We start from the raw sequence: 10,975 nt of genomic DNA on the forward strand, positions 1-10,975 counted from the left end.
CTTCTAAGTCTACGGCATTGCTACAAATTAAAAGAGCTCAATTGGTCGCCTGCAATGGTCACGTTGCGTACAATTGAATTAGTTGAGTGCAATCCGCTAGCTGTTGCTTCTGCCAGGCAATTAAGACCAGAATCTCTCTTTGTAATTCGTTGCTACTCTTCTTTTTGAAATGAGAAATTCTAGTTGTACTCTCAATTGGTGAACAGGTTAGTCTTCCTACTTCTTCCAATTTGTACAAACCATCTCAATTCAATTTCTTTCTTAAGTAAAATGAGTGTGATTATGAATTAAACTTTAGGTGTTTCTTTATACTTTGGAGAATATCTTTGGTCTTATTGTGTGTTTTTATGTGTCTGACTACTCTTTTGCTTAGTAGTTAGTCTATTAATCAGAATTTGACATCTAAAATGGTTTTGCAGGTTTTGTTGAGGGTTTCTATGACTTGGAATCGAACACAGGGCCAAAGATCTAAGTCATATGATTATATGTGATAGTTGCACTTGTTTGAATATTATGAACCCTTAATCCTATATTCATTTATCGTTTTTAAGGTAAAAATGAAAGTATATGTTACAGTCTTTGATGCAAGAAAACTTGTCCCGCATCGATTGTATTAGGCAATAGATATGGGGTTTATAAACCAAATGAGCTTTCATGATACGCTAGTTTTGGTTTTAATTCTCGTGTTTGGTCTTTGTAGTGTTGGTGCTTTCATTGATAGCATAGAGTAATTGCAAGGATGCGTAAAAGAAAACCATGCTTATGCTTATAGTCGTATTATAAATTCCTTATTTCTCCAATTTATAAGATGAAATTATTTATTTTTTATGGTTTTCCTTTTGTTACTTCCTCCGAGTCCGACTTTGTAAAATAGAAACTTTTGAAATGGCACGAGTTTAATTCATAATTAGTAGAGTAAGAGACATAGACTAAAAATGATTGAAAAATTACTAGTGGAGAATGGATCAAACAAAAATGAAAATAATTTCTATCTTTGAAGAATATAGAGAGTATTATTTATTTATTTATTAAGTTAATTGCAGATAATAAAGAAATTGAACAAAAAGTCCTAATGATGATATTTTGCTCACCCTACCTATATGTAACGAATCATGCTTATGAGCAAGGGACTGCCGAAATTCTAATTCCTTATATATTTATTTATTTTAACAAACAACTAGAAAAGTGATAAATAAATTAATACAACAAAAAATTGTCTTTCTATTTATAGTATATCCCCTATATACATATGCATAATACATAATTTTAAGCATAAGATACTATAATCTAAATTTTCATTTTAAAACAAGATATGAAAATATACACATTAAATACTAGGTCATAATTAATACTCCTGCAATATCACATCGTCGCAACTCATATCTAGAAGTAAACAAGCAAAATGGACATATGGAATTATGGACATATGGCTCACATCTAGATTTTTCAAGTGAGCTGGCCCGGCCTTAAGAGGTCCACCGCCTATATTTTGGCACAGTTCGGCTCATGCCTATGTCTGAGCCGGGTCGGGCCAGGCCTTATATTAATTTTGCTAAACCCGGTCCAATCCAGGCCCACATGTCAAGTGGATTTCTAACGTGATATTACACCGTCCCGGCCAAACTTTTTTTTATTTATTTATTGGCAAATAAAACAAAATTAAACATAACAATATAACCGAATGGATAATTATGTAAACGTGTCAAGCAATAGTATAAGCTCATTTATGAGTTTTCTATTGTTTCCCAAACAGTGAAATACTCGTTTCGTCCGTGAAATATTATCCACTTTTATCATTTCAGTCCGTGAATGAAATGTTGACCACTTTTTTTTTTTTTCCACTTTTGATAAATAGAGTCCACTTTTCACTAACTCAGTATACTCATATTCTATTATAAATCTACTCCCTCCGCCCGTATTTGACTACTCATATTCTCATATTTGACCGACACGAGTTTTAAGAAATTGTTTGACCTTATATAGTAAAGTGGGTAGAAATATTAGTGGAATGTGGGATATACTTTTATATATTGATTTTATAATAAAATGTGAGTGGAATGAGTTAGTGGAATGTAGGGTCCACTTACTAAATATAGTAAAAGTGAAATGTGAAATTTATAAGTGTGGAACCTGCATTCCACTCACTTTTCTTTACATTTTTTATAAACCCGCCGCACGTCAAATGTGGACAATATTTCATTGATAGAAGACTTCTCAAACATTATTCTCTCTCTTATTTTACAATTTCTTCACTTTAACTATTTATTATCATTTTTATAAAATGAGTGTAGAAAAGTGACTAGGTCTCTTAAAGTGGGACGGAGGGAGAATGTTATAACAGATTGACTATTTTACTCTTTTGTTGATATTTTATCTACTATTTATGAAATTCATAAACTTTAATCTCATATATACAATTTTAAAATTAATAATGTAAAATTGGTCTTAGTTGTGCATGGGAAGTTACGTGCATTTTAACACCCGTAATGAATATACTCATTACCAAAATCTAGTTCACCAAAAAAATCAGTAAGATAATGGGATATTATATACTAATTCTGTTATTTTTGCAACGGTATACGATATTAAACTTTTGATATGATCTGTACATTCCTACCTGGCTACCCCTAGCAACAACTAAAAAAATAATACTCCCACCCTCTGAAAAATAGGAACTATTCCGTATTTTCTTATTAATTCGTTTCTAAATAGTATGAATTTTTGTAATTTTGGGATAGTTAAATATTACCTTCGTCCCATTTAAGACGTGCATCTTTCCCTTTTAGTTTATCTCACTCAAGATGTCTACTTTCTATATTTGGAAATAAATCTCTCTCTCTCGTTTCTCCTTATTAAAATGTTCAACTACCTTTTCTACTTACTCCACCTAACAACTTCCTTAAAATCTCGTGTTACTTAAGAATATGGACATCTTGAATGGGACGGAGGGAGAAACACATTACAATTACACATTATTTTATTTACAACTTATACCATTTCACTACACTACTAACAATATAGAGTCTGCTATCCACTAACATTATTTATACTATCATTTATATCTATCTCTTACTTTATTAATTATGTATATTAAAACTTGTGTTAAACAAAATATTTGTACTTTTTAGGGACGGATGGAATAGAATATAGGAGTATTGCAGCAAAAATTAGTTGGATAACGATGCTCCCTCAAGTGAGTAAAAAATTAATAGTCCATATTATCACACAGTGTGTCCAATTGAAGAAATATTCTCTCTCCTATTTTTATATTGGGGTTGGATCTCTGGTTGGAACCACAGCAGGGTGCTGTGATAGACACAATCAAATTTTTTAATAATAAAAAATAATTTTTTTTTTATATTAGAATAATGGGTATGAGTCTTGCACAGCACCCCGCTGTGGTTCCAACCACAGCAGGGGATCCAACCCCTTTTATATTATGTGCAATTGTAATTTACTTGATGCACCACGTGTCAGTGTTCTTGATGACTAAATTCATAGTGGAATATTATTTGGGTTTCTAAAAAATGTGAGAACTGGCTCTAATAATTGAGACACCAATTTGGGGGGAGTAAATTCAATTTTGGTAGGGAGATTGGGATTAGATTTAAACTATGTGGTATGGGAAGCTTGACTATGATGTTGTCAATAATATTGGATCTAGATTTTTGTTAGAGAAAAAACTAATGTCGTACCGATAGCATCACAATCGCATTCATAATTCATAAAACATTGGAACTAAAAATTATAATAAACATATCGTACAAGGGTGTGTTATATTGCTAACTCACTCCTAAATTGCTAATTATTACTCTCTCCGTCCCATTTTAGGAGTCCCGATTGAGTTCGGCACGAGTTTTAAGAAATAAAAAGGAAAGTTGGTGAAAAAAGATAGTGGAATGTGGGTCCTACTTTTATATATTAGTTTTATAATAAAATGTGAGTGAAAAATGTGAGTGGAATATGGAGCCTATTACCAATTATGGAATATTCCAACCGGATCTCCTAAAGTGGGACACCCAAAAATAATAAACCGGGACTCCTACAATGGGACGGAGGGAGTATTAGATAGTAGACATTGGATTATAAAATCAAGGCACAAGATCATCCATTCTTAGTATCAATACAATCCACATAAAATGTCAATCAAAAGTATTAATGTCAATTGACTAAAAGTTAGTTATAACTAACTTTCAAAAAATATGCAAAAACTTTAATTGATTATAACTATCTCAATTTAAATTATTTTTATGCACAACTTATATCAAATTAAAGATAATTTTATAAGGATTCTAATGAGATTTCACTTGCATATGTTACGATGTCAAAATTCGAAAACAAATTCTTTAATTTTCGTATTTTTCAAAAGCAGCTTAATGTCAATGTTGCTATCATAATATATCAATATAATACATATACAATGTCAAAGCTAAATTGTGTTGACATATTCAATGAATCGTATTGATATGTTTAATGCACTATATTGATATTTTGTTCCCAACCCTAATTTTGATTGTTTTCTTATCTTTTTTAATTTAAATAATAATAAAACGAAATTACACATGGCGATTTATAGACTACTAGATCTCTACAAATCTTATGATTCTAAATTAATTATAGTTAGCAATTAAAAGTTGAATTAGCAATTGATCACTCCTCTCGTACAAAATTTCTTTTGAAATTTCAACAAAATGTTTGGCACCATTTATTGGGAAGAGTTATTAGGAAAATCACGACAATAATCATCTTTTTATCAATGGATTATGAGTGATATCCAGTTTAATTTCAATATTAATTATATTCAAAGGACCATCTTATTCATTGAAATGTATTCCTGGAAAATGTGGAGAGGACCACCAATCAGCTACATGCATAAATGCAGCAATCACAATTGCTCCAAATTCCAAAAGAATAACAGTCAGAAATAATAGCAGTAAAAAACTAAGCAAACTAACACAGAACACTTAGACCTTAACTTTTTCATACGGTTTTTTCTTCTTAAGATAGAGCTTATGTAACGTAGAAGAAAGGTTTTGGACTAAAGCTCCACTTCTTGATAGGCTACCATATGTTGCAAATAATACAAAAATAAGTATAACAATATGTGTAAAGAGATATTGAACCCACTATATAAGTCGTACTATGCTAATCTTCAAATCACTAAAGTATTTTAGAATCGAACCCAATAGTATCAGAGCGAGTTATTAACTATGGAAAATTTAAATGAACTAACTGCAGTATATATGGGCAGTGGGCTAAAACTTGAATATTACGTGAAATTCAAGCAACACTGTAAAGGGCAAATGGGTGATCCGCCATCAAGTGAAAACATTTATGTGTGGCTAACTTGCTTAAACCTCCAACGTTTCTCATAATTATTTAAATAATTTTCATATAAAACAATAATACATTTATGTGTGGCTAACTTGCTTAAACCTCCAACATTTTAATAGATACTATAATTTTAACAGATATACTAATTGATAGTTTTGATGAAATAGATACTATAAATTTACCAATACTTATGTTATAATTGCCTTAAGGTGGGTCAGTAGGAGTAGCTATTATCTTTTGGAGAGATAAATTTTGGACGGAGTTAATCCGTAGGCAGAGAAATCCGTGGCCTCGCGAGAGGAGTGTTTTCTTTCTTTTATCAATCATTCTCTTTGTTTTTCAGTTCATGTCTCTTCTAGTTCAATTATTAAAACCGTCAATTATTATTCCAGATTCTATAATATCCCTCTTATCGAGTACGACTTGTGCTCATTATTGTCGACAACCTTTACCTCCTATCAAATTTCAGCAACCTATGATGTTTTGACGGTAAAGATGAAGAATGTGTTGAGTTACATATAGATTTAGAAGCATTGCGGATAGAATTGGGATTTTTGGGTTTAACAGAAAAGGCACAGGTGTAGAGATCGTACAAACGTTGTCCAATGGTGGTCGGCTACATGCTTTCATGATACGGACCTCTTTTGAGAAAAGCGACTTATTTTTTAGAAGCGTTATTGTGGATGCTTTTAATCTAATATACATACATGATGTTTTTTATTTATTTATTATGTAGGAATATATCTTTTCTACTCTCGATACTGAGTTGACAATACTATTTAATGAGTTAAAAAAAAAATATATATTTGAATGTATTAACGGAGAAAGAAAATATAATGGAGGAGTAAAAAAAAACAGATAAAAAGTATGATTAAATGTAATTATTTTTTAAAAAAAACGTTGCATCTTGACATCTATTTTAGAACACCACAGTATATAACATACTACTCTATATGGAGTAACAAAAATTATCAATATAATTAAATGAATGGACCAACGGGTCACTTAGCAGTTGATAACGCGGAGCTGTAGTGATCTTGAGTTCACAGTTTAAATCCCACCATCCATTGGAGATTTTCAGCCTTAATCTGCAAATCCGATTGAGCAGATAAATCGGAATCCACCAAAGACGGATTCGGTACGTACAACCATCTCCACCATCTCCATTCCCTCCTGCATATTTCAAAATAGTAATTGAGACAAAGGAGTAGAAATTATACATTCAACATTTTGGGTATTGAATTCGTGTAGCATGCAAATTGCAAATAAAATGAAGAAACAAGAAGGAATAAGTGAGTTTAACTTCACCTCTCAAGATTCATTTGCCGCGTTGAAACGTCACCTAATCAAGAGATGGGGAATGTGGGCAATCTTCTCCCACTCCTCACCCTCCTCTTTCACACATCGCGCCGCCAGCTTCGGGCAGTCGAATATCGCAAGCGACGCCAGCTTCGGCATCCGCGACGGCGGCAGCGCCTCCAGCTTCGGGCACTGCCGAATCACCAACTCCGCCAGCGACGCCACCTCCCGCGGCAGCGCACTCAGCTCACACAGGTTCCACAATCTGAGCGATCGCAGCGACGGCAGATGCAGATCCAGATCACGCAAATTGCAATCCTTTATGTACAGCTCTCGAACATTCTGGAACACCTCCACCGCCGCATCTCCCTCCACCACTCCCCTCAGATTCGGCAAATTCGCAATCCTCAGCCGCTCTAACGACGCAAATTTCGAATTCCGACTTCCATTTTCATCCACTATATACTCCAACGCATCAATGCCCCATAGATACAGAGATTTTAGACGAGGCAGATTACCGATTAATGGCAGACGCGACAAATTTCTGCAAAATCTCATATTCACTAGACTCAAATTCTCCATCTTCTTCATCCAAACTGGAGCGTACCTTCCTTTGAAGCCGCTTATTTGCAAACACTCGAGATTTGGGTGAGGTTCCAAGCCTTCCAGAACCTTCTCATCCATTGCCTCCGCAGATTCGCCTTCCCAATTGAGGATTAGATGAGCTAGGTTTGGCTTCTCAACTAGCTTTGCTCTCGTCAATTCGCTCTTTGCTCTCTCCAGATGTCGGATTTCAAGCCTTCCTCCGATCTTCAACAGCTGCAATTGATCGAGCTGATTTCCTGCTTTGTTACCGACTATGAACAGAGTGAGCGTCTTTAGATGAGTCAATTCCTTGATTCCGCAAGGCATGTCACTCAGCTTGGGGCATCCATCTAGGAATACATGACGAAGATTCGTCATGTATTTGATGTTCTTTGGCAAAGCTTCCAGAAGGATGCAATCATTTATGATGAGAATTTGCAGATTCCAAAGGTTGCAGAAAGTAGAAGGGAGAATGCGAATGTGGGAGCTTGTTAGATCAAGATAGCGCAAGTGTTTCAATTTGGCTATTGCCTTTGGTAGGGTTTCTACTCTTGCCCAATTTAGCTTTAGAATTCTCAATCGAGGATAGCTCATAGTTGTGGACAGTGTTGGCACGTTCAATGAAATACTAGAACAACCATTTTCCCAGGAATGTTTAGTGAAATGTACCTTTCTCACTTTGTTATTTGATGCATTTGAGCTTGATCCAGGGACTTTGTTCTCCAATATCGACTGAGCTAGATCATGAACAAGATCGTGCATCTTCGCTGTTGTTGTAATTGTCGTTGTTAATATTTCTAGTGTTGTTGTCGTTGATGTAAATAGTTCCTTGGTAGTTCCTTGTGAAGTGACTTGATGGAAGAAGGATCTCAAAGCCAATTCATTCCATATCCGTTCACCAACGTCTTCAACCTCCTCTTCTCCGTTTGGCTTGATGCATCCGAGAGAGATCCAATGGAAGATCAAATCTTGTTTCTCAATCTCGTAATCTTTAGGAAAGACCGCACAATAAGCGAAACATTGCCTCATTTGTAGAGGGAGGTGATGGTAGCTCAGCCTTAGAGCCGGCATGATCATGGTTTCTTCTTCCCATATCTCACTCTCCCTGACATGAATCCATTCCTTTTCTCTCCTCTTAAACCGGAGAAGGCCTCCTAGCGCCTTGGCCGCCAGAGGAACTCCGCCACACTTTCTCACTATTTGCCTCCCTATAGTTTCCAATCCGGGAAAGGCCTCGCTCCCTTGCTCTTGCCCAAACGCTCTTAACTTAAACAGCGACCAGAGGTCCTCCTCGGACAACCCTTTCAGGGAAAATGGCGGAAGCGTTCCCATTGCTTCTGCCACTTTCCTCAAACGTGTGGTGACAACAATCGAAGCACCATTGGAACCACAGTCCAGAATGCTTCTAAGCTTAGCCCAGTCTTCTTGATTGTCACTCCACACATCATCCAACACCAATAGGTACCTCCTCCCATTCAAAACCTCACGGATGCGGCTCTGCAGCGCGTCTAGCTTCACCAGATTTGAAGCGCTTCCGGTGGTGGACTGTATCATGGCCTCAATCAAGAACTTGATACAGAAGTTACCAGAAACACAAACCCACAATTTATCTTCAAAATGACAAGTCACTCTCTCGTCGTTGAAGACTAACTGAGCAAGCGTTGTCTTCCCAAGGCCTCCTATGCCAACGATTGGCAAGACAGAGAGCTTGGATTCTTGGTTCAGCAACACCTCCACAATGCTCTCTCTGTCTTCATCTCTTCCATAAATATGATCACCCTCAATCAAAACCGATCCTGACTCGCGTCTGCAGTCGACCTCCTGAGGCACGACAATCTCAGACAAATGGAAGTTGTTCCTCTCTGCAGCGAGATGATCGAGTCTGTGAGTCATGTCTTTGATTCTTCTCCCCATCTTGCGGCTAAATAGGATCTTCTTGAGGTTGAATTTGGTGGGCAGCTTGGAAGCCTCAGTGCTGCATTCATCGAGTATGTCCTCAATGTCGAAAGCCGCGGCATTGAGCTTGGTGAGCCAGTTGTGGATGGATTTGTTGTGGAACTGTTTGGCTTCTGCGTCTTCAAGGACTGATTGGATTGTGGTGAGAGTGCTTTGCAGCTTCTTCATCTCTTTGTCTACGCCCATGATCACTCCGATCTCTTCTTCGAGTAGATACCTAAGATTGTGTATCAGAATCGAAACAAAGGACTCAGCCATTTCCAGATTTTGTGTAAGAGTGAATACGCAAAAGAATTTATGCTATTTTAAGGGAGATTCTGAATTTAGTATGCAACTTTTTTTGTTGAGGTATTTCAAGTGCAGATGAGATAATTACGTTGGGACAAATAGTTAGGTTGGTTTCCATCTTATTCGTCAAACATGTAATTTGGTTCGTTGATTGTTCAAATCCGGCAGCTTTCAGCAATGGAAGAGAATGAGTAGTAAGTCCAAAATTTGCGTATTTATTTAGTGCTTACAATCCAATACAGTTTGACAGGTTATAAACTATCATTACACTATAGCTTGTGTGCATTGCATGGAAATATATTTTACTACTTCTTGTTTAAAACTGTTCATTTTAATGAAATAATTTATAGTAATCAATTAATGTTTAAAAGTTGCAATAATGAGAAATTAAATATAGTCTTAGTCTAGTTTTGAGAGACAGGTTCACAGAATGATAAAACTAGACTACTTTTTTAAAACAGAGGAAATATTATAACATAGCCCTTGCTGTAGAATCATTAGAAGAAAACAAACAAAGCATTGTCTATAAATCCTACTATTACATAAGAAAATTATCTAATCACTATCTATTATCAATCATCTAAGTGTAAACATTTTTGTGAAATGAAATTTAATCCATTAAGTTATTATCTCTGCAAGTGTTGGTATATTTCCATGCTAATTAAAACTTTATACTCCCTTCGGCCTACACGATGCTTACAGTCAATTTGTTCATCTGATTAAATTATTATTCCCTCTGTCTCGTTAAATGAGACATTTGTATACGACACAAGAATTTAGGTAGTGCTATTTAGTGAATTAAATTGTAGTAATATTATAGCTGGAGAAAATATAAAGTAGAAAACAGAAAGGGAAAATAAAGTAGAACAAAGTAAGAGAGAAAAAGTAAATAAGATAAATAAGAATATGAAATAGCTAGAGTTAATTATTGTTAAAATAGAAAAAATGTCTCACTTATGCCGGTATATTCAAAAAGCAATACGTCTCACTGAGATGGAGAAAGTATCATAAAAAAAAAAAAAAGTAACGGTTGAAATTAGGCCTGTCAAATTGGGTACCCGCGGATACCCGATCCGAAATTTTCGGGTACCCGATCCCGAAATTCCCAAAATCCAATACCCGATCCCGAAATTCCCAAAATCCAATACCCGAAATCCAATACCGGATACCTGACTCGGGTATCCAGTCCCGAAAAATCGGGTATCCAGTCCCAATTGTGATTTTGAATTTTTTTTTTTTTGAAAATAAACTACAAACTTTTAGAATTTATTTAATATTATTTAATTCAAATTTAATACAAAGTTGAAATACTAATATTCAAGTAAAAATAACTACAAACTTTTAGAAATACAAAATTCTTATAGTAGCTCGAATTTAAAAGAAAATAACTACAAACTTTGAAATATACAAAATTTATAAGTTATATTACATATTAACATCTTTCATCCATCCACAATAAGTCAATAACCATCAAAATTCATAAGTTTAAACATTCATCCTTTATAAATATCAC

The 10,975-nt window shown here is 35.1% G+C and overlaps 1 protein-coding gene across 1 annotated transcript; it reads right to left on the reverse strand.

The window, feature by feature from the left end:
• Positions 1-6,251: 6,251 nt before the first annotated feature.
• Positions 6,252-9,432, reverse strand: LOC125210406 (putative disease resistance protein RGA3). Its single transcript, XM_048109965.1, has 2 exons — positions 6,643-9,432; positions 6,252-6,507 (listed from the first exon to the last, which is right to left on the reverse strand). The coding sequence occupies exon 1, from the start codon at positions 9,430-9,432 to the stop codon at positions 6,673-6,675; it is 2,760 nt and encodes a 919-aa protein (XP_047965922.1). The 3' UTR covers positions 6,252-6,507; positions 6,643-6,672.
• Positions 9,433-10,975: the final 1,543 nt, after the last annotated feature.

The sequence above is a fragment of the Salvia hispanica genome, chromosome 3 (genome assembly GCF_023119035.1).
Source record: "Salvia hispanica cultivar TCC Black 2014 chromosome 3, UniMelb_Shisp_WGS_1.0, whole genome shotgun sequence".
In the NCBI taxonomy this organism is placed as follows: domain Eukaryota; kingdom Viridiplantae; phylum Streptophyta; class Magnoliopsida; order Lamiales; family Lamiaceae; genus Salvia; species Salvia hispanica.

Excerpts from the sequence above, each read along its gene's own strand:
- LOC125210406 (XM_048109965.1), bottom strand. The coding sequence starts at position 9,432 with ATGGCTGAGTCCTTTGTTTCGATTCTGATACACAATCTTAGGTATCTA.